Source organism: Pinus tabuliformis, chromosome Q (assembly GCF_031772625.1).
Source record: "Pinus tabuliformis cultivar Carrire ecotype Pingquan chromosome Q, CPIR1, whole genome shotgun sequence".
Lineage (NCBI taxonomy): Eukaryota > Viridiplantae > Streptophyta > Pinopsida > Pinales > Pinaceae > Pinus > Pinus tabuliformis.
This window is the reverse complement of record NC_142296.1, coordinates 1,388,494,870-1,388,519,787: the sequence shown is the minus strand read 5'-3', so window position 1 is coordinate 1,388,519,787 and position 24,918 is coordinate 1,388,494,870. Positions and strand designations below refer to the sequence as shown.

Below are 24,918 nucleotides of genomic sequence, written 5' to 3'. Positions count from 1 at the left end.
TGAAATGCTGATACAGATCCAATTATAGGAGATGACTCATCTCGAAGAAATAAATCGAGTTCAAATGCCCCTGGTCCAACCTTCGAAGCATTAAAAGTGGCACCTAAGCACATTTTCGTGCCCCAATAAAGTGCAATTAAGCCTCTGACTGCCCTGCCTACTATAGTCTAGCCTAGAACTCTACCAACGGTCTCTTACACACTTTCGAAAGAAGCAAAGGGAGGGAGGGTTCTTAAAACATAAATAAGAGAGCTCGAACCAGCTATGTGTAGCATTGGGAGCAGGGTATCCAATCACTCATTGGAAGAAAGGGGTCAACCCCCTCGATAAAAAAATCACATTCTTCCATCCATTGAAAGGGGAGATCGAGGTGATTGATTTCACTGAGCAGGATCATTTTTATGGAGTAGGCTTATCAACCTTGCCTTCACATAGCTCTTTGAGGGGAAGAAATCAATCAAGGGTGAGGTAACGAAAATAGATATAGTATACAAAGAGATATTATATTATATATGTAATTACGTTATTTCAAAATTGAGAAAATATGAGTAGTAGCTAGTAATTTCAATACTGAAGGGTGGAAGCCCCCTAAAATAAACATGGTTGACCATGGTTGACCATTTTTTATTTACATATAGAGACAATCGTTGTCACAATGCAAATTTCGACCATGGTTAGCCATGGTTGACCATGATTGATTTTCATATCGAGACAATATTTGTCAGAACACAACGTTGGACCATGGTTGACCATGGTCGATTTGCATATCCATATGGTTTGACCATGGTTGACCATGATTTTTCATGATTGTGAATGATTTTTATATGGAGACAAATTTTGTCATAATGCGAGATCGAACCATGATTGACGACAGTTGACCATTGTTGGTTATTGTTGACCATGGTTGACCGTGATTGATATTATAAACCCAAGTTAATAGTAAACCCAAGGGGTTGATATTATGAACCCAAGGGAAACATAAACCCAAGAGATTAATAATAAAACCCTAAGGGATTATGAACCCAAGGAAATAATATTAAACCCAATGGACTAATATTATAAACCCAACATTGGTAAACCCTAATATAAATATTATAAACACTAAAATAAACATGGTTTATTTTCATGGTGAGCCAATCCTTGTCACAATGAGACATTCAACCATGGTTGGCTATGATTGACAAAGGCTAACCATGATTGATATTATAAACCTAAGGGAATAATAAATCCAAGGGATTGATACTATAAAACCAAAGGAATAATAAACCCAAGGGATTAATACTAAAACCCCAAGGGATTATGAACCCAAGGGAATAATATAAAACGCAAGGGACTATATTATAAACCCAATGTATATAAACCCTAAGATAAATATTATAAATACTAAAATAAACATGATTGACCATCATTGATTGTCATATTGAGACAATCCTTATCACAATTCCATGTTGGATCATGGTTGACATCATAATAAACCATGGTTTATTGGGGAATAATAAACCCAAGAAATTGATATTATAAACCCAAAGGAAAAATAAACCCAAGGGATTAATACTAAAAGCCCAAGGGATTACGAACCTGAGGGAATAATATTAAACCGAAGGGACTAATATTATAAACCCAAGGCATATAAACCTTAAGTGGAGACATTTTTTGTCATAATGCAAGATCGAACCATCACTGATGACAACTAACCATGGTTGGTTATGGTTGACCATGGTTGACCATGATTGATATTATAAATCCAAGTTAATAATAAACCCAAGGGATTGATATTATGAACCCAAGGGATTAATACTAAAACCCCAAGGGACTATGAGCCCAAGGGAATAATATTAAACCCAAGGAACTAATATTATAAACCCAGCATATATAAACCCTAAGATAAATATTATAAACACTAAAATAAACATGATTGACATTCATTTATTGTAATATTGAGACAATCCTTATCACAATTCCATGTTGGACCATGGTTGACCATGGTTGACATCTTAATAAACCATGGTTGACCAGGGAATAATAAACCCAAGCGATTGATATTATAAACCCAAATGAGCAATAAACCCAAGGGACTAATATTATAAACCCTAAGTGGAGACAATTTTTGTCATAATGCGAGATCGAACCATCATTCACCACAGTTGACCATGGTTGGTTATGGTTGACCATGATTGATATTATAAACCCAAGTTAATAATAAACCCAAGGGATTAATACTAAAACCCCAAGGGACTATGAACCCAAGGGAATAATATTAAACCCAAGGGACTAATATTATAAACCAAACATTGGTAAACCCAAATATAAATATTACAAACACTAAAATAAACATGGTTTATTTTCATAGTGAGACAATCCTTGTAACAATGTGACATTAAATCATGGTTGGCTATGATTGAAAATGGTTGACCAGTGTCAAGGGATTGATATTATAAACCCAAGGGATTAGTACTAATACCCCAAGGGATTATGAACCCAAGGGAATAATATTAAACCTAAGGGACTAATATTATAAACCCAACGTATATAAACCCTAAGATAAATATTATAAACACTAAAATAAACATGATTGACCATCATTTATTGTAATATTGAGACAATCCTTATCACAATTCCATGTTGGACCATGGTTGACCATGGTTGACATCATAATAAACCATGGTTGATCGGGGAATAATAAACCCAAGCGATTGATATTATAAACCCAAAGGAACAATAAACCCAAGGGATTATGAACCTAAGGGAATAATATTAAACCCAAGGGACTAATATTATAAACCCAAGGTATATAAACCCTAAGTGGAAACAATTTTTGTCATAATGTGAGATCAGACCATCATTGACCACAGTTGACCATGGTTGGTTATGGTTGACTGTGGTTGACCATGATTGATATTATAAAGCCAAGTTAATAATAAACTCAAGGGATTGATATTATGAACCCAAGGGAAACATAAACCCAAGGGATTAATACTCAAACCCCAAGGGACTATGAACCCAAGGGAATAATATTAAACCCAAGGGACTAATATTATAAATCGAACATTGGTAAACCCAAATATACATGGTTTATTTTCATAGTGAGACAATCCTTGTCACAATGCAACATTCAACCATAGTTGGCTATGAGTAAGAATGATGGATAGTATTGGTAATATTTGAACACATTTGATTAAAATAATTAAAATGTAAATATTATTAATGTTAATATTAATGCACTTTATATTAAGAATATTAATACTAATATCTTTAATATTGTTAAAATGAATAGAATTTTCAAATTTTATTTTTTATTATTAATTTTATTGTCAATTAAAGAAAATATTATTATTCTTATTTATATATATTAATATTTTTTTTCATTGGAATTAAAATATTCATTCCATTGATTTTTAATTCCTCTGTGTACTATGTTACTACTTGAAAAGACATAAAAGCTAAGACAAAGAAAAATTCTATTTTGTTTTATCTGTTCTAGGTTTCTCTGAATTTGAGAATGTTTTACATATTTTCAATATGTATATCTTGGCTATCAATATTTTCACTTAATATATTTTTTTAAATCCACTAAAGAATATAACCTAAAATTGGAATACTAAATTTAGTTTATGTTTAATTAGTTTAATTAATTTTATTAAAATAATATAATTTTAAATTATAAAATTTCTAAAATTTAAATTTTATAAAGTTTGTTTGAAATCTTTTCTTATTTTAAAGGAAAAAAAATTATAATAATTTTTAAAAATTATAATATATATATATATATCCTGGTCATCAATATTTTCACTTTGTATTTTTAATAAAATCTATAAAAATATATATATCTTGAAATTGAAATAATAAATTTAGTTGATGCTTTATTGTTTTAATTATATATATATATATATATATATATATAATTTTAAAGAAATTTAATGCTATATAATTGGTTCAAAATGTTGAATTTTGTTTTTATAATGAATCAAATTTTATATTAAAAATATAATTAAAATAAAAAATAAAAAAAAAGTGGCGCCCGAGCTGCAGCCGCGCGACTGACCTAGGCGATCACAGCGCAGGAGACTGAGCTTCGGCCTCCCTTCATGGCCCCTCCAGAAGCTCCACCGGAGGGGATCGATCCTCAGCAGGCCTTTTCGACATTGATTAAATCGTTGCCCCCACAGCACCCCCGACCAGCAATTTCAAAATTCATCAAAAAGCTAGATGTTCTTCAGGAGGTCAGCCTGCCCCCAGTTCTTCCACACATGGCTGCCTTATCCCTGGCAGAAAGAGGACTTATAGGTCAATTCACAGGCCTCTGGCCATCTCCAAAAACTGTTCAAAGATGGGTTGAAAGGAACTGGTCCGACAAAATACAAGGGAAAATCTCCATCAGATTCTGCGGGAAAGAGTACTTCACCTTCCACTTTGAAAATAAAGAAGATAAGGATTTAATCTTCAGAAATGGGTCCTATTTCATGGACTCAAGGGGCCTGTATCTCAATAAATGGACCCCAGATTTCGATCCAGAGCTGGATGTGCCTAGTGCAGTCCCGGTCTGGGTTCGACTCCCTCACCTCCCTCTTCATTGTTGGGGAGATGAATCGGTTCGTGCCATCGGGAATGCAGTCGGAAAATATATTGACCGCAGTGAACCAAAAGAAAACATGCAAGCCTGTGCGTAGATCTGTGTTGAATTGGACCTCGGCAAAGGCCTCTCGAAAGCCATCAAGCGTAAAGTGGACGACTGGAACCACATACAGCAACTGGATTACAAGAAAATCCCCTTTAAGTGTAAGGTATGTCACGAATATGGCCACTTTGCCAATAGATGCACTAAGCTTATTTATGTAGAAAATGGATCACAAGAAGAACAATGGGAAATGGTTAAGAAAAAACAAAACGGTCTCTTCAGTAAAAGCTCCCCTTGACATTGGCCCTTCGACCTCTTCTGCAGCTCATCCCACTCCTTCCTCCCCTGCTCCCTCTCAGCCACCTCCCCTCTCCCGTCCTCTAACCCTCCCCTCATCTAACCCCTTCTCAGTCCTCTCCCTCCCTGATCCCCAGGAGCCCCCTCTCCCTGAAAGCCAACGCCAAGACTCTATCGAATTCTCATTGCCTCTTATTATTTCCTCTCAGCGTCTTCTTGATCCTCCCATCAACGGAATTACTAGAAGCTCATCCAAAGAACATGGGGGTTCTAGTGAACCCTCCAAGAAACCAGGCCCAGGCAGGAAATTTGCCAAGAAGCATAGGGATGAGAACGCACAAAAGGACATAGCAATGGGAACGCAGTCACCCATAGAAACTTATATCCTGGGACAGTATGACAAAGAAGCAATCAACAAGGACCAAGGGGGGCGAGCACCTCCCCGCACACCGCATATCCAATGACGAAAATTTTATCTTAGAACATCAGGGGACTTGGGCACCCCTCTAAGGTAGCAGCCCCAAGGAATCTTATCATTTTTGAGAAGCCAGGAATTATTATGTTACAAGAAACAAAACAAAACCACAAGGAAATGAGTAAAGTCATTGAGTAGCAGAGACAGTATAGAGGAAGCATTAGTGAGGCAAGAGGAGCCTCGAGAGGAGTAGAAACAATTTGGAATCAAGGTATATGGAACTGTATTTCAGAAATAATAAATCAACACTGGATCAAAACAACTCTGGAAAATAAAGCAGATCAGCAAGCCATTATCATCTACAACATCTATGTGCCGAATCACTGCAAAGATAAGGAGAGTTGTTGGAATGATCTAAAAGACAGTCTGGACGCAGAAGAAAACACTAACATTATTCTAGGAGGTGACTTCAATTTAATCCTCCGTGCCAATGAGAAAAGGGGAGGCAGTTTTACACATGATCCATACAGAATACAGTTGGAAAATATCATGCAGGAGCATGATCTTATGGATGTCCCTCCAAAAAACCGTAGATACACATGGAAAAACCGCAGGATGGATGCTGGTAACATCATGGAGCAGTTGGACAAAAGTCTCATCAATTTTACACTTCTCTCTGCTTTCTCCATTGGATATGCTAACATTCTAATGTGCTCTGCCTCCGATCACTTCCCAATAACTCTAGCGCTGGAAAATCATAGACCCCTTGGGCCCATCCCATTTAGATATAGTTCCCTCTGGAATGATATACCAGCAGTTGCAGGAATTGTATACAGCTCTTGGATCCAACACGTGGAAGGATCTCCCGGTTTCATTTGGGAAACAAAATTACGGAAAACAAAACAAGCCATAAAAGAATGGGCTAAAACAAAGTATCAAGAACCAGAGAAGGTAAAAAAAGGAATTAAGAATAATCTGGAGAGTATTCAAAGAGCAATAGAGGAAAATGGCCTTTCCCAAGAGAACAAACAGCAGGAAAATGAACTCTACTTACAGCTATACCGAGTTAACAGAGAAGAGGAATCAAAATGGAGGCTCAAATCGAGGCAATTATGGTTGCAAAGGGGTGACAAGAACTCAGCCTTTTTTCACAAACAAACGACAGCCAGAAAGATAAGGAATAATGTAAGCTCCATCCTAGATGCTGAAGGTGATAGACAAAGCACTCAGGAGGCAATTTGAAGAGCTGCTACAGATCACTATCAGGACCTACTAACTGAAACAAAGGAAGCAGAGGATTATACAGACCTATTGCAGCATCTCCCAATAGGGATAAGCAAGGAAATGAATGATAGCTTAAGCAAGGAGATAGATGAGGAGGAAATCAGGAGATCAATCTGGACTCTTCACCCTGATAAAGCCCCGGGACCGGATGGCTTTCCCATTTGCTTTTATCGAGCATTCTGGGGAATTATTAAAAAAGACTTGACAAAAATGCTCAGTTGGATCCAACGAAAAGGCAAAATAGGAGGATATACCAATGCCACTCATCTAGCACTCATCCCCAAAGAAAATAGGCCATCTTCCTTTGCTCGTTTCAGGCCCATATCACTCTATAACTCCTCCTATAAAATCCTAACAAAAATCATTGCTACTCACCTAAAGCCTTTGCTTCCCTCCCTCATTTCCAAAAATCAAGGGGGATTCTTAGCCAACAGACAAATAATTGATTCCATTTTACTTGTGCAAGAAGCCATCCATTCGAGTCAAACCAAAAACGAGAAAGGGTTTATTCTCAATCTTGATCTGGCCAATGCATTTGACAGAGTGAGACACTCCTTCCTTTTGGCAGCATTGAAGAAGATGGGATTTGATGACCGCTTTCTCAACCTCATTCGAACCTGCATTTCGGGGCCATGGATCTCCCCTCTTGTAAATGGCAGACCTGGAGAAGCTTTCCAATCCTCCAGAGGCCTCCGACAAGGTTGCCCTCTCTCACCTTATCTCTTTATTTTAATGGTTGAATCCTTCAGCAGGGCGTTGGACTTCAACCGGAGGGTTGGCTTAATCACAAGAATAAAATTTGGGGACGGGGTCAAGAACATAAATCATTCACAATTTTCCAATGACACCCTGTTGATTGGAGGGGCCTCCACTACAATAGCCAAGCGCTTCAAATCTCTCCTTGACAAATACATGAGCTACTCTGGCGGAATGGTAAATCATTTGAAAAGTTGCATATATGGTTGGAACACATCAGTACAAGTGCTTCACAATATTGCCAACATCTTTGGAGTCACATGCAAGTATGATTGGACCCACTTCCCTTACTTGGGCATGCCTATAAGTGCTGGACCTTTGAGAGCAGAAGTCTGGGACACTGTAGTTGACAAAATGAAAAGAAAAGTGCAACAGTGGGGATCCATTTGGCTCAACCCAGCCGGTCACCTCACTCTTCTTAAGTCAGGTATATCTTCTCTCCCCCTATATCTTTTTTCTCTTCTTCAAGCTCCAGCCTTCTTCCACTACAAAATGGAAATCGTCCTCCGCCAATTCCTACGGCAGGGGGGGAAAATGATAAAAAGAAATTCAACTTGATTAATTGGAAGCAAGTGATCTAGCCCCAAGACCGAGGAGGTCTTGGAATTAGATCTCCTAAATTTCTCAATTTAGCCTTTGGAGGCAAAATTGTCTGGAGTCTCATTACTGGACTCCCAGCTTGGTGGAAAAAAGTTCTAGAAATTAAATATCTTAATTTTCCTAGACAACAGCTTCTTGATCGAGATATTCCCAATAGAGACTCCTCCAAAATTTGGCAATTATGCAAGAGATCAATTACTCTAATCGCTCAAAATACTTCAAAAATCCCCAAGGGAGGTGCAAGCATCAACATTGGAGCTAACAGAATCATGGGTCAGCAGCCAATAAACAAACATTGGGGAGTCCACCCTATCCTTTATTTTTTTGAAAGAACAGGCATACATTTCCTGGACCAGATCTCTCAATGGGATCCTCACACCCTTCTCTCGTCAGGTTGGGCCTTCCCAGCCATACCCAATGGCCTTAACACAAATCTTTCTGCCTTTCAATCCCATTTGCACAGTATAGCCCCTGTCAAAAAGAACGACCTTGATGGGTTTCGTTGGGACCCATCTGGATCCTCTTACACCATCCAAGGTGCTCACCATTACATTTGCAACATCAGCTACCCCATGCCAAGTTGGAATCACTGGAAGGTGGTTTGGAAATCTGAGGCAATCCCAAAAATTATTTTTTTTCTCTGGACCCTCCTCAAAGGGAAAGTCCTTACGGCTGAAAATTTGCAAAAGAGGGGAATCAATGGTCCCTCTCGCTGTCCTAACTGCTTAGCTGCTGAAGAATCAATGCATCATCTCTTTATTGAATGCCCTTTTGCCATTCACTGCTGGAGGAACTTGTCTCATAACAAACAAATCCCATGGAACACCCAAAACACCATAGAAGAAATTCTTTGCAAATGGAAAAAAAACTACCCCTGGCAGCACAGGAAAAATAACACAGTGAAGAGAGTCTGGGATATTCTTCCCCACAATATGCTATGGAATATTTGGCTGGCACAAAATCGAAAGGTTTTTAAGGACAATGATTCGACTGTTAGAAGTCTTTGCACCAAGGCAAGGAGTCTTGCCCTCGAGATCATCTCAGTTAAGAGTCTAAGAAGTACAAATGTCAGTGAACTCAACATAGAAGAACGCATTTTCATTGGAAACCTGTTAGACAAAAACACCAGCAATCAGATGGGTAACACTGCTAGCAACAGAAACAACAATGTTTCCCCTAATTGGAAGATCAAGCTAAAAGAGGAAGAATTTGTAGTTTGGCTTAAAAACAGCAATAGGCATTATCTCTGTTTCGATGGGGCCTCAAAGTCGAATCCCGGGGTAGCAGGGGCGGGAGGAGTTATATTTAATGCTAATGGGGATAACATCCTGTCTTATGAGTGGGGTCTTGGCCACACTTCCAATAACAGAGCAGAAGCCCTGGCCCTTTACCAAGGCCTTATCCAACTTGGGAAGCTTGGTATAGACACAGTCACGATATTGGGAGACTCGGCGATAGTCATTAGTGCAATGGTTCAAAACAAGGATCTTCCCAATGCTCTCCTTCAGCAGATTATCAGACGGTGCCAAATGTTGGGTCCCTATAATACTAGTGATTACCCCATTACTATTGCAGTTATACCCCTTATTAATATTGTTGTGCCCCTATTGCCCCCATATTGTTATTATTGTGCCCCATAGAATCCCTCTATTGTTATTTTTGTGGCTTTATATTATTATTGTTAGGTCGGCTGGATTATATTGTGACTCCTTAGACTCCTACATATAGAAAGGAGGTTTTGTCATTTGAATCATCCAATAATTGTTCATTTATGTAATGTAAAGGAGGTTTCCCCCTCGAAGAGGCTGAATTCTAAGGCGTTGATCTATCTTTTCTATCTTTTATTGAGTTGGCTTCATAACATTTGGTATCGGAGCTTTGGATTCTAGGGTTTCGCTACTCCAAACAGGTCATTGTGGTATTTTTGCTATAACTTTTTTTCTGTGACGTTTCAGAAGTTGCAAAAAACTCCCATTTGAGAAGAAATCGAGCTGAACCTCGGATCCGAATTTCAGATCTTTTTACACTACAATTGCGGAGATATGATCTGAGGAAGTTTGTCTTTTTGCAGACTCCTGAATTACATTCCAAACAGGTGACCTGGGGAAAATCGTCATAACTTTCTCTCTGGGAATCGGATTGAAATTTCGTAAGAAGGTATAGAAAGAGGACGGACTATAGTTTCTTGAATGCATTTTTCAGATCCAAAGGTCGAAACAGTGACTTGTGGCACGTCGTACAAGTTCGCTCTACTGAACTAGTCTATAATCAAGTCACTGTGGGAGATTTCGCATAACTCTTCCTTGGAGAATCCAATTTGGGTCAAACATGTGGCATTGGAAAGAGGACACAGAGAGCTACTACAGATCACAAATTCAGAACTAGATGATTTGAAATTACAGAGATACATCAGAGGAAATATCGAGCTCCTACAAAGTGAAAAAAGATGTGTAGATTTTTTTTAATTTTTGCTTAAGCTTGGTTTGAAAATTTATTTTCAAGGAATTCAAAGGGCATAGTAGAGCATTATTATCGGTAACTGATGCCCCGAGGAAAGAAAATGAAAACACCTAGTAAGGAACCTGAAAGCTCTAGCATGACTCATGAAGAAGAGGAAGAAATGCTACATGATATATCAAAATTACAAGAACAAGTGCAACAAATGTCACGCTCACAAAAGTTAACAGAAGCTAAGATAAATGGCGTGGAAGCTAAGATGAATGGCATGGAAGCTAAGATGGACAATTTGAAGATAGATTTGAACACAAATTTGAAGACAGGCATGGCAGATTTGAAGACAGATTTGACAAATTTTCTACAAGAAATACTTACTAATGGTGAAAAGGTAGTAAAGGAAACTCATGATGAGAACAAAAGAAATGTTAATCATGATTCCATAGATGCTAATGTTGGATTGAAGACTCACCATATTCCAAAAATCGATATGAGGAAGTTTGATGGCAAGGATCCCGCCACATGGATATTACAGATGGAGCAATTCTTCGATCTCAATAATGTGCAAAACACACAAAAGGTACGTATGGCAACTTTATATTTGGAACCAAATCAGTTTGTATGGTATCAATGGCTTTGCTCTCGTAAACAATTTATCACTTGGGCAATTTTTACGGAAGAATTGGTAGCACATTATGAGGATACAAAAAGCAACACTTTTTTTAGCCAATTGATAAGTCTCAAACAAAAGGGTTCAATAATGGAGCACATTGAGGAGTTCCAAAAATTGAACATAAGGGTAAAAGATATTCCAAAGGAGCATAGGATTGATGTGTTCATAGGGTCTTTAAAGGATAATATCCAACATGATGTTCGCCTTTGGGAACCTGATTCATTAGAGAAGGCATTTAGATTAGGAAGAAAAATGGAAAGCAAAATTATGGCAACCAGGAAGCATACCACTCACAACTATAAAGACAGAAGTGTTGTTGCCCCTAGTCTTCCACAACCTATAAGGTTGACACCACAACAATTGGAAGAAGAAAGAGAAAAAGGGCTTTGTTACAGTTGTGATAGCAAATACACTAAAGGTCATAAGTGTGCTGAGAAGAAATTATTCTACATAGATTGTGAAGAGGAAGAACAAAAGGAGCAAGAAAGGTCAAAAGAAGAGAATATACTCCAGGAAAAAAGCCTAGATGAAGAACAAATAAATCCGACCATATCTTGTAATGCATTGGCGGGAATTACCAATCCTCAAACCATCAAGATAGAAGGACAAATCAAGAAGAAAAAGGTACTAGTGTTGATTGATTCAGGAAGCACCCACAATTTTATTCATTGTAAGGTAGCAAAAGAATTGAATTGCTTCTTATATCCAGCACCAGAGTGTCAAGTGATGATTGCAAATGGAGGAACAATAAATTGCTCTGGAAAGTGCCATAATATCAAGCTATCCATGGGAGAATATGTATTGACTAGCCCAATGCTTTCCATTCCAATGGGAGGTGTTGATGTTGTACTAGGAGTCCAATGGCTACAATCCTTGGGTACAATAGCTTTTAATTTTCAAGAACTTTTCATCAAATTTTCTACGGAAGGAAAGGAAGTTGAATTAAGGGGTATTGCAGGGAAACCAGGTGTTGTTGGGAAAAGTATCCAATACGGAATGACCCTATCCCACTCTAAGGGTGATAGTACCTCAGCAACAATCAAAGCAAAGCTATCTAAGATTTCTTCTTTATGAAATGTAAAAGGGGGAAGAAAGAGATCCACTAACCGATGTCTTCTGCTAATGGTTGATCCAATCTTCTCTCCTTGCTCCCAACTCCTTGCTCTTTCACGGGCCCAGCTACACCAAGATCCTGCAAAATGACAAGAGAGGGAAACTACGAGAAGCATACATTCATAATTGATTCAAGGATTAGAATAAATCAAATACACAAGTATAACAATACATCATTGAGACACATGCATATAGAAGAACCTCAAATGCTTTATTAATGGAAGAAGTAAGGTTTAGGAAGTGATACAACCATAAGAGGCCCAATCCAGCATCACCTTCCCAGCAGAAAGAAATCTCCTCTTCACCTCCTTCAAAGAAAATCACCCAATAGTTCTAAACTTAAACCAACAGCAATTCCTTGCTTTCACAAAATTCCAGCCTCCAGATCTCATGGGAGAGAGATCCATATATAGGAGTTTGGAGAGAGGATGAGTCAGCCTGAGATGTGACTAGTGTCCTCTCCCACTTCAGTTCTTCTTCAGTTCTTGAGTCCACTTGGAGGTTCTTTCTTCCACTTGGAGATTTAGAACCTCTTACTCATCACCAGTCGAATTCCTTGATCCAAGTGTCATTTTGGAAGCTTCCTAGGCATTGACACATTGAGGAATGAGACTTCCACTTGTCAAAACTCGCTCAACGCAGGTAGCCTTTGTTGGAGTTGACATTCAACGCAGGTGGTCCATGGAGCAGTTGACATTCAGCGCAGATGCTCAGTGGAGCAGTTGACATGATCCAGAATTGCCTTGTTTTTGAGTAATTTTCAGTGGAGAACTTATTTGGATTGCTGTGGTTTGTTGACCTTGTTCCTCTAGGGGTAGGAACAACATGTTTAGGGACTTTGGATCCCTTAGATTATGGACATTTCATGCTTCATGCTGTAAGGCACAAAAATGTCTGTAACAGTTGCCCCCTAAAGTATGAGGTCGTTTATCGGGTGAAATGCTTTATCAGGAGGATCCGAAGTTCATTCAATCGCTGGGAGGTGACCTGTAATAAGATACAATACAATACATTATTTTTCATACTGCTTTCATGATCTAGCTGAGGTGAGCATTCCCATGCTCAGCTTTATAAATACATTTTTCTGTACATAGAACAGACAATCGTCTGATGGTAGACTGATAATTTTCTGATGAAATTATCATCCTTTGAGTAGGATGATCATCTGCTGCACATGTCAATGTCTTTATTTCCTGAATATATATCGCAGCCCGGATGGATGAAACTAGATCCGGGGTCTTCAAACTTGTCCGATCTTCACTCTAAGTACAAGTCGATCCATGTGAGAATTTCTTGGAGTCGAACATGGAAAGACATCGCTTGATTACCAGTCAATGATGTAAACTGTTAACAAGCGCGAGAGGAATCACCGATAATGATGATGACCCTCAAGGTACTGCAGTACAATTCACGTGGTGTGAATAGAGGACTTGGCGTCGAACACCACGCAAAATCTTTCGGTCGAAGGTCATTGATGTATACCTGTCGCCGGAAGTGAGAAACTTGCCATTGAGGCATGCAAGCTTCAAAGTACTGAGGGGGGTGTTCCTAGATCAACTTCTTGGATAATGAGCTGATGTCGACAAGAAGCGATCCGTCAAAGGAGGGCCTTAATGAATCCCACATCAGTGACACGGAACGGAGCTAATGATTGTGATGAAGGTGAAAACGATCTATGAAATATGATTCAGGGCGGCGGTCATGAAAGGATGAAAGATTATGTATGGCAGTGGATGGGACACGGTTGACTCTTTCTGAACAACATCTCTTGAACATATAACGACACTGATGCGATGGATCGGTAGCATTACCCCAAATGTGGATGGTATGGCGAGACCATGGTGATGTGACCGGTGAATGAAACAACCCAACCCGATGTGGTACAGAGGAAAAGTGTCATGTTCAAGAGCGACTTGCTACCATTAAAGCTTTGAGTTTCTCCCAATTTTTCCCCAGTCATTTCTGACCAGTACCTCTTTATTTTTGTCAAGCTTGAGGAGGATAACATATGCTTGTTCTATAAACTGCCCTTCGGGCAAGCCCATCGCTATGTTTTAACGAGCTTAGAGATAGGGAAACTCGTTCTTGTCTAAAGACAAGTTTGTCGCTATTTAATGCATTTAACGAGTCTAGCGACAAAGACAACTCGGCCCTTTTCATTTTTAGAGAGTCTGAAAAGGTACGTAAAGTTAACTCCAAAGGTCCTTTTTCGTCATCTAATCCCTTAAGTCCGAAAAAGTATAAAACAATACAGAAGGGATGAATGTTCGATAGTTTTATCGAGCCGAACTAGACAAGCGCTCGATCTTTTTGTGCAATAATCCCTCAGTTCCAAAAAGATTAAAATCTAGAGGAGGGATAGCTCTTTCCGTCGCTTTAACGAGCTGGAAGGCCAAAACTAGGCAAATTTTTCATATTTTACGAGTCAGTGAAAAGAGCTCAAAGAAGACTCGTATTTTGAGGAACGAGTGATAAACAGGGGTAGCAGCAGATTCCAGGTACAGGTTGGAATTTTCCAATCACGGCAGTGTCACAAGGATGGCTAGGTGAAATCACTCTTCGCAGCTGTTCCTCAAAATAGGTAAAAAATCAAGTGGAGGTGAATGATCGGCCAAATGGAAAGTGGAGGTGACGGTGCAAACACGACCAAGGCTTTTATGGCTGATGAATTTACGATCTCAAATGGTTATTTACCGGTTCATTTTTTCTGGATGAGCTTGAACTCTGGGGGAAGCTTGCTCACAGGTGCATTTATTTTTTAACGAGCATAAACTCGTGCTAAAACTGCTCGGTTTTGCGTTTATTTTTTAACGAGCATGAACTTTGCTAAAACTACTCGTTTGATATGGTCAATTTTATATTTTACCATAACTAGCTTTTCCCTTTTCAAAGATAGTATTGTATCATCAATTGCTGCAACAAACTAGTTAGAAATGAATAACATGAGGTTAAAACTCTAATATTTCACTTTGAACTACGTAAAAAGCAATTAAAAGGTGTTTTTACCTCTCATTTTACCATTTCATTTGCACTTGGCTTGTTGGAGCTCTGGAGGTGCCTCTTCCTTTTGATTTTTCACCAGCTGATTTCGGGAGATTTTGTGGACGATTCTCAGCGCCGTCTGGACCAGGTAGGAGCTAAACCCTAGCTCTTTCTTTTCATGGTTTCCTTCTTCCATTCTGTGCCTGTTTTCCTGTTCCCATGAGCCCCTGGGGTTTCATTAGGGCGTTCTGCCATCAGCGCAGGTGATCCATTCGAAACCTGCGCTGAATGTCAATCTGCCTTAGGGCAGTTTGACCTTCAGCGCAGGTGGAACACTGGGTAGCTGCGTTGGGCGTAGAAAAGGACTTCTGTTGCACAGTTTTTGATGAAAATTTCGCCAGTTTCTCATCAAATCCAGGATCTTACTCCTCCTCTTGTTTGTTTTGCAGAGTTTATTGGAGAAAAATGACCCTTACATGGCGAGAACGAGAACATGAAGAAGAGGACATGATTGCCCTCCATGATCCTGTCACGGTGAACGCGCTGCGGAACTGTGGCCTGCTGAAATTCTTCCGTATCTCTAGCATGAGAGCACAGATATCCTTACTGCAGTATATGCTTGATGCTTGGGATCCTATCAACCAAGTATTCCAGATCAGGGGCAAGTCCATCCCCTTGACCATAGTAGACATTTACTTCTTGACTGGGTTGTCAAGGCGGGGTGCCCCCATTTCTTTGTCCGGTTCGGCCCGAGGGAATGATTCCGTGAGAGATTATGTCCGCCAGTATTGCAGGGAAGGATCCCAGCCGAGCAGAGATGGCAAGGTTGTTATCCGTGAGATTACTGACAGGTCTCTCAGGTCCATACTGTATACGATTGGTAGGATGGCCGGTAGTGCATCCCTTCATGTTGCCAACAGATCTTATGTGCAGCACGCCCTGGAGTGTCTTCAGCCGAAAGTATTCAACTGGTGTGATGCAGTACTTGTTCAGATGAAAAGCCAGTTGACCAAGGTAAAGGACGGGAAGCTGAAGAACTTTGGTTTTGGTTCAGTTTTGACCGCCTTTGCTTTGGAGAAGATACCACTGATGCAGCCTCAATATATTGCACTCGACTTGCCTTCCCCTACCGAGCCACGCATGTAGAGATGGGTTGATCACATGTCTAGACATGCTGGTCAATCTCAGATTTCTTTTACTGATACCTTCTTCAGGTGGTTCGAGCGTCAGGAGATGGTCTTTTCCGAGTATCCATATGTTGGTATGGATTTCCGAGGTGATCCGGATTTGGCACTACCGGATGGCGAGCAGTGGGGCGCTATTGGTAAAATCTTTGACCATATCACTGTTTACTATTTTTATTTATAATGTCCTTGTGCTTTATTCTGTCAAGACTCTAATCAAACTCATGTGTGCGTGCAGATGTTGGTACTGTCCGTCCAGCAGTTCGCCCGAGAGCTCCAGTTGCTGCCCCAATAGGGGAGACTCCTGGGAGAGTTATTCTTCACGACCTTGACATGGCCGAGACTCTTGCAGTTGTGCAGGAGCAGGTTGAGGGCCTTACTCTTGGCATTCTGGATGTACGGATTGACGAGTTACCTTTACAGTTGCAGCGGCATACCACTGGTGTACCCAGACGATGGACTCGTCTCTTGCGCATGATTGCACAGGTCGTGACTTGCTATCATGAGCATCACTAGGCTAGGGTTCCCCCCAGCCATTTTGAGTTTTGGGGTCATATGACCGATTTTGTCTTGGTTACAGAACATTATATGTAAACCGTAAACAGCTATATATTTTTGATTTTCGGAGTTTTATTTCAGTTTTTATGTGATCTATATGTGAAACATTGATGATTCTTCTCTTTTTATCAATTTTGCAAATGTCTATCTAACACATAGTTTTCTAATGAGTCGGTTAATGTGTTTAAGTTTCTGGAAATGTGTTGATATTGAATGAAATCAAACTGTCTTTCCAAGATTTTAACTCTTAGGAACTTGCGATAAATAGCTGGATTTCAGACAGAGTAGGTACCAGTGAGCTGTAGTACTACGAGCTGTGAGTCTAGCCTGATGATTAGTCGGCGTATGCCATGGGTGATGGCATTAGAGAGCAGTTCTATCAACGTGCTATACTCAGCGATGTTATTCGTTGATTGCCAATACATACCCCTCTGAAGCTCACTAACTCGCCGCTTGGATCAAAAATGGCCCATGCTGCAGAGGATAGGTTCCTTGAACTACGACTCGCTCCGTCGGCATATCCAACCCACGGTTCCAATGGATTTGACATCTGCAATAAATGTAAAAAGTGGATTACTTAACCGAAATAAACACTTTAGCGAAAACAAAAATGTAACAAAAGCATGCAGGTTACTATTAGGCATAGTAATGCTTGAGGTACAACCTGTTGCGAGGTTGCGCCAGTGGAATTCCGTCATAATCCATTAACTCGTAGGCTCCTTTTGCTAATACTCTCTTAACAATATAGGGGCCCATCCATAAAGACTTAAATTTCCTAGCTCCCAGCTTATCGGATTCTTGGTCGTAAAGCAAGACCAAATCACCTTCTGAGAAGACACGGGGTTTGACATTTTTGTCGAACTGCACCTTGACTCATTTCTTATGGGCTTCGTTAGCCAATGCAGCATCACGACGGGTTTCATCCAATTGGATTAATTCCAAGAAACGAGCCTCTTCTTCTGAAGTTCCGGGGAGGAGATCAATTGCGAGTTTAAGAGACGAAATTTCACACTGGATTGGTAGGATTGCTTCCAGGCCATACACCAGTTGGAACAGTGTGAACCCAGTCGCATTTCTTACCGACGTTCGGTAGGCCCACAAAGCCAAGTACAGGATTAAATGCCATCTTCTTTTGTGAACCCCAACCATCCTTTGCAGCATGCGCTTCAGGACTTTGTTGATTGCTTCAACTTGCCCGTTAGCTTGCGGATAGTACGGGGTAGAGCTGTCGTGAGACAACCCTAGTTTGGCAGCTAATTCAACCATCATATGATTGCGAAAATGCGATCCATGATCGGTGACTATGGCCTGTGGTATGCCGAACCTGGCTACTACATGATTGAAAAAGAATAGGGCAGCTGTTTCGCCAGTATTATCCAATGTAGGCATCGCCTCGGCCCATTTGGTAAAATAGTCAACTGCGACTATAATATACCCATGCCCCCCGGTTGAGGTGGGGTTACATTACATGAAATCGATGCCCCATTTGGCGAAAGGCCCCACGGCTACTATTGGTTGTAAAGGAGCGGGGGGTCTTCTGGTTTTGCTATCAAAAATCTGACAAGCATGGCAACTTCTGACTGCAGTTATGCAATCTTTGAACATGGTTGGCCAGAAGTATCCTGCTCGTAAGATTTTTTGTGCTGTAGCATATCCAGATTGATGCCCCCCACAGGCGCCTGAATGGCACTCATTCAGGGATTTTTCGGCTTCCTCATGGGTGAGACACCTTCTCAGAACCGTATCGACACCACGACGGTAAAGCGTATCACTGACGATCATGTAGTCTTTTGCTTGGTATCGAATGCGTTTTTGTTTTGAGTGGGAGGTGTTTGGCTGAAACCTTTGGGTTTGGAGATAAACTATTATATCTCCATACCACTCATCATTTGCCGATATCAGAAACAAACTTTCGTCCATGATTGATTCTTGGGATGTTTCATCGTTGGACGACGATGGGAGATCGCATAATAATTCTGCAAAAACTAAAGCTTTCTTTGATTTGGATTTTACAAATTCCAGATCAAACTCTTGAAGGATTGCTATCCATTTTGAATATTTGCCCCCAAGCAACTGTCGCGATAGTATATATGTCATGGGGTTGCAATCTGAAAAAACGGTAGTCTTCCGGAAGAGGACATAATGTCGAAATCTTTGTATCGCTTGAACAGCAGCAAGTGCTAGCTTTTCAACGTAAGAATATTTACTCTCTGTATCATTTAAGTTTTTACTTAAATAATATATAGGGTGTTTAATTCCATCGACTTCTTGAACTAAAACCATCGCAATGGTCGTATCTGCTGCAGCCAGATACAGGTTAAAGTCTCTTTGATAGTCCGAGGCATACATTAATGATGCTTTTACTAGAGAATCTTTCAGAGCATCAAAGGAAGCTTGCGCAACCTTGTCCCAGACAAAAGTTACATCCTTTTTCAAGAGACGGGTATAACCTTTAGCAAGTTCTGCGTAATTTGGAATGAACCTCCTCAGAAAGTTTGCTTTCCCTTGGAGTTTCTGAATCTGAAGCAAATTCGAAGGTGGAGGCAAATTAATGATTGCCTGAACCTTGCAAGGGTCGAGACGAATCCCATCCTTGGAGACTACAAAGCCAAGTAAACGACCAGAACCGACGCAAAACACACATTTGTATGGATTGAGTCTTATCTTGTAGTGTCGGCAACGTAGAAATATCGCTCTTAAATGCTGCGGATGATCAGTCCGCTTTCGCGAATGAGCCGGAAGATCGTCGAGATAAGGTTGAACGATGTTCTTGATGTCGTGGAAAGCATAATTCATTACTCTCTGAAACGTCGCCCCTGCGTTCTTCAAACCAAAGGGTAATTTTTGATAAGCGAATGTGCCCCACGGACAAATAAATGCAGTCTTTGACTGGTCCTGTGGGCGGATATTTATTTGATTATACCCGGAAAATCCATCCATAAATGAAAAGATTTCACATCCGGCGCATTCATCAATTATCTGGTCGATGAAGGGTGTAGGGTAGTTGTCCTTCGGACAAGCTTGATTTACATCCCTATAATCAACGCACACTCTTATTGTTCCTTGTTTTTTCATAACAGGGACAATATTCGATACCCAATCGGTTAGAGGAACCGGGTAGATGAAACCAGCATGGAGAAGCTTCTCAACTTCCGCTTTAATGGCAGCGGCTTTCTCGGGGTGCACCTGCCGAAGCCGTTGTCTTACTGGTTTATTATCAGGATACATCTTAATTTCATGTTCAACGATACTCGAGTCGATACCTGGCATTTCATCATATGACCAAGCAAAGACATCTCTAAATTCACGAAAAAGAGCGTTGTATATTTCCAGTTCTGAAGGGGAACAACCTTTGCCGACATAAATATTCTCTACAACATCTGTTTTGGTCGAGATATTTATGGCTATAGTCTCTTCAATATTGGATAGGTTCCGCTCAGAATCCACCGTATTTACAGTATTTGATAGGAATTCAAACACTGAAGGGTTATAAAGGTCATCCTGAGTATCTTCTGGAAGAAGGGAACGATGGTGGCTATCATTCCATGGTACCCCCTCAATCAACCTTGATTGTAGGATCCCTTCGTCACTTCCATGCACTCGTGACCAAGGATCCAAAGGGGTGCCATATTCTCTAGACCTATCTACCCAAACGCTTGAGGAGCGTTGACCTGGGTCCGCCTCCCATGCCTGAAACCTTGATTGCTACAATATTTCTATAGGGCTTGGGGGAAAAACCATTGCATGATCCATGTTGATACCGGCTTCCGCGATTTTCGTGGAAGATATCATGTTGCAGGTTGCTACCAACGCTATATTTCCTATGTATACAGGAGATGGAAGCGTGAAAGTCCCCATCATGGTGGGATCTTTCAATAGGCCTACTCAGAATATCTTGAAGCGAGTGGTCGCTTCCATGGATCATGGGAATACTCCCTTAGGGAGGAAGTTTTGTTGTTCGATGACCGTAATCCCCCCTTCAAAAGGAAATGCGATCTTCCTAAAATAAGTCGACACAACAGCTACCATGGCATATATCCACGGTCTTCCCAGTAGGATGTTGTAATCAAGATTCCCATCGATGACTTCAACATCTATTTCTACTGTTTTTCCACCTAGTTCAACTTTCAAGTTATTTAGGATACCGTAAGGGGTATATGTCCTACCATCGAATGCTTTCAATGTTTTCGAAGATCTTGACAAGGTTGGCGACCCTAAAGTTTTCCAGCAACTCATCGACATAATACATGTAGATGCCCCCTCATCAATAATTGTTCGGTGAACAGTTTTGTTGAGGGCTTTCACTTGAATAAGGAAAGCTAGTTGAGATGGCAACTGAGGGTTGTATCCTTTGTGATCAAAGGATACAAGATTGGAATCCTTAGGATCAACCCCACCAATGGCTGATAACAACGCCTGCCTTTGGGATGGACAATTTTGTAGTACTTCAAGAGTCGACATAGCGGATGGCGATTGGGCCAAATCTTCCACTATGTTATAATGCTGTGCCGCTCTGGCACAAGGATTAAATTTCGACTTGTGTACTACTCCCTTTGGTGGTTTTATTGTTAATTCAGGAATTATGGGTGGGACAACTTCGGTCGAAGTTGTTGTCGAACTACTTGGTTGATCTTTACCTTTGTCGTTCGACAGTTGTGGATTCTTGTAATCTTTGTTCCTTGTCGAAATCAAAGCATCATTCTGCTGCTTAGATATTGACAACATTAGCACTTGCGACGGGGAAGAATTTCCACTATCAAACAGATTTTGACCTGGGTTAGGAAATGGGTCAGTTAGGACTGCTGAGGTCTTAGGACTCTTAAAGAATCTTTTAAGCTCAGCTCTCAACGGACAATCTGTTGTCCTATGATATTCTTCATCACATATCTGACATGGATATTTCCTATTTCCAGGAGGGTTCGAAGAAGTTTTCTTAGGTGATGACTCACCTTGTTTCTTCTTCTTCCCTTTGTTTTGCTTCTTCTTGCTTCCTGGTTGATTGGTTTCTTTGCCTTTATCTGCTGATATGGAATTTACTTCCGAAGCAAGAATTTCTTCATTTGCATTTTGATCTGAAGTCTTACGGGCTTTCTGAGACAAAGCCTTTTTCGATTTCGCGCTTGCAGTGCCAATCACACCATCGCCGGCATGAGAGTCAATATTCGATTTAGGAGGAGGAGGAATTGAGAATTTTGGTCTAGGGGCGTCAGGTATTTTGTCGTAGAGCGTGCCAGACTGAGTATATACTAAGTCTAGATATTGAGCACGAGCAATGACTTGCTCCTCTGTTACGACTCCCCCCTTGGCCACATCTTCCGTTATAGCCGGAAGTAATGACTTGATAAACCATTCAGCTAATAGCTGATTGGGAACGTACGTTTTCACCATCCTACGACGACGACGCCACTCATGTATATGATCATATATGTGAGTAGCTGTTGTCTGCTTGAAGTTGGTTAATATTTCGGTTCCCGTTTCATACCTTATCGGTAACTGAAAGTGGGTTAAGAACGTCGTGGCTAAGGAGCTGAAATTGTCGAAAGAGGCTCTTGGCAATTCAATATACCATTTAGCCGCTGGACCTGTCAATGTCCTCTGAAAAAGGCGGAACCTTATCGAATCATCGTTTAGAGTGTTTGATGAACACCACAGATGAAAATTCATCACGTGATTCGACGGGTCTTCACCTGGATTTCCATTGAATTTAGGAATGTCTGAAGGAAGTTTGTGAGGAATCGCTAGCCACCAAGGGGCATAAGCAATCGGATCGTTTGTCAACCGATGTAAATCGGGTAACTCTAGAGTTGCCACGAATGGTAACTGTTGACTCAGATTAGGTGAAGCATACCCAGGATACGATGGAATCGCCTGAGCAGTTGGTCTTTGCATACCAGCATAATGTAATTGATGTTGGTATGATTGATACGGTTGGTGGACTACACCACTGTAAAGTGGTTGATTTTGACCGTTTTGGATATACGGTTGTCCACTGTTCGCAAAAATCTGTTGTTCAGAACCTTGGTATACTTGCTGGAATTGTGGTTGTTGGTATTGCACCAGCCATGGTTGTGAAGCCATGTGCTGTTGTGCTATACTAACCGTTGGACCAAGATGTGGGGTAATGGTACCCATTTGTACTTGTGTCACCCCGCCAGTTGGCGATTGTGGTTGAGTCACAGGGTCAAAGGGTTGTTGCATTACAACCTAAGAAATCTGAGGTTGACATACGACAGGCATCGTTTGAACTTGCGACACGGTTACAATTGTTGGTGTTGTCGGGATGTTCGTCACAGGTACACATTGTTGCATAGAATACACAATTCTTGGTTGCTAGGGTAGCATAGGTACCCAACCACTTGTCGTAATTCCAGTATAACCTGAATACTGTTGTGAACTCCCGTATGGATAACCTCTCGGAGGGGGTAATGAAAGGGCATACTGCCCCCCATATGGTGGTGATCCGGCAATGAAAGGAATCGTTAACCCTTGAGGGCCGGATTGCCCAAACTGACCTCCAAACGGATCAATTTGTTGAGTTCCAACATAAGAGTTACCGGGTATTATCCCGAAAGAACAAACAGGAACAGACCATACTGTAGTTATAGCCCTTGAAGGGGCTCCTTCCAGCTGTTGAGAGCTAGTTGGGACAGATGGTATGCCGGCAAACATTGTCGGAGTGACGGCAGGGGGTTCTGTTGTCGCTGTGTCATTTGACACAGTCCTAGATGTTGATGGTTGTTCAGACATTTTGAGTCTATCCAATAGATTTCCTAGCGATTCTACAGGAACTTCCCCTGGTGATAAGCTAACTTCTGATGTAGAGGGAAATAGAGTGACCCCTACTCCAAAATGGGTTGGAGTAGTTGCTTGCAGATCTTCTACAATTTCCTCTATCGCAATCAAACCAGGTGGAAGGGGAAGACCGTCAGGTCCGTAAAATATTTCTGGTGCCGAAGAAGAGGTTGTTTCGACAGCGACAGTTGTTTGAGGAGCAAGACTCTATGAACCGGTTATAGACGGAACTGATTCAGTAACGCAAGTATTTGCTCTCAGACTAGGATCAGTGTTACTGTCCCTCTGGGGCTGTTGAACTTCTTCAATAAAGGCAGGGTTCCTAGAAATGTTTGGAGTAACCGGAACCTCAGATGTTGTTGGAACACTTGTTCTAACTTTGATAGGAGATTTTGAACCGGTTAAACGAGTTCGCTTTGTCCATACTATTTTTGATTCCGGAGACAAAGACGGTTGACTCGTAAGCCTCCGCGAATGACGGGGTTTCAATTGACTTTCTTCCACGATTGCGGATTACTCGATCAACCAAAATACAAAGGGGAAAAAGCGTTTCCGACTTAAATGAATTTTAGACGCTTTTAGACACAACTTGCTTTTTCACTTTTTAAGAGTCGAGAAAAAGCTAAAGATGACTCTAGTCTCATTCGATGTTTTAACAATCCCGAAATGAAAAATGCTCGGATGGACTTTTTCAGTTATAGAGTTTGAAAAAGGCCAAAAGAAACTGCTCTGGAGTTCTAGGCAGAGGGTGTGCCAAACTTTTCGCAAAACCACAGAATACGTTTTACGGTACGGGTGGTCGATCTTCGTGAATGCTGTGTTCACTGCATTGCGATCAGTAGGGCGACCGACACGGCTTCCTATGGATAAAGGCTTTATTCCTATAGGGGTCTCCCAATATATACGCGACGGTACGTGGGAGCACAAGTCCGTATTGATACTTATCACTTCACCGTGGAGGAATCACCCAACCACTCAACGCTAAGATATCACGTTTAACGACGCCGGAACACGTCCCTAGCTTAGACCTCTATGTGTTTGCATTATGTTTCAAAGCGTTGTTATGTAAATTCAATTTATTTTAGGTTGATCTTGTTTAGCAGTTTGCCTTTATGGATCACCACGAGATGTATGGTACAACTCCTAAATGCAGTCTAAAGATGATAAGCAAGCTTTTTCAATCTTTTCAACTTAT

At 40.7% G+C, this 24,918-nt stretch overlaps 1 protein-coding gene across 1 annotated transcript; it reads left to right on the top strand.

Annotated features, from left to right (window-relative positions):
• Positions 1-4,085: 4,085 nt before the first annotated feature.
• On the top strand, positions 4,086-4,667 carry LOC149225102 (uncharacterized). Its single transcript, XM_089388355.1, has one exon. The coding sequence runs from the start codon at positions 4,086-4,088 to the stop codon at positions 4,665-4,667; it is 582 nt and encodes a 193-aa protein (XP_089244481.1).
• The last annotated feature ends 20,251 nt before the right edge of the window (positions 4,668-24,918 follow it).

Excerpts from the sequence above, each read along its gene's own strand:
- LOC149225102 (XM_089388355.1), top strand. The coding sequence starts at position 4,086 with ATGGCCCCTCCAGAAGCTCCACCGGAGGGGATCGATCCTCAGCAGGCC.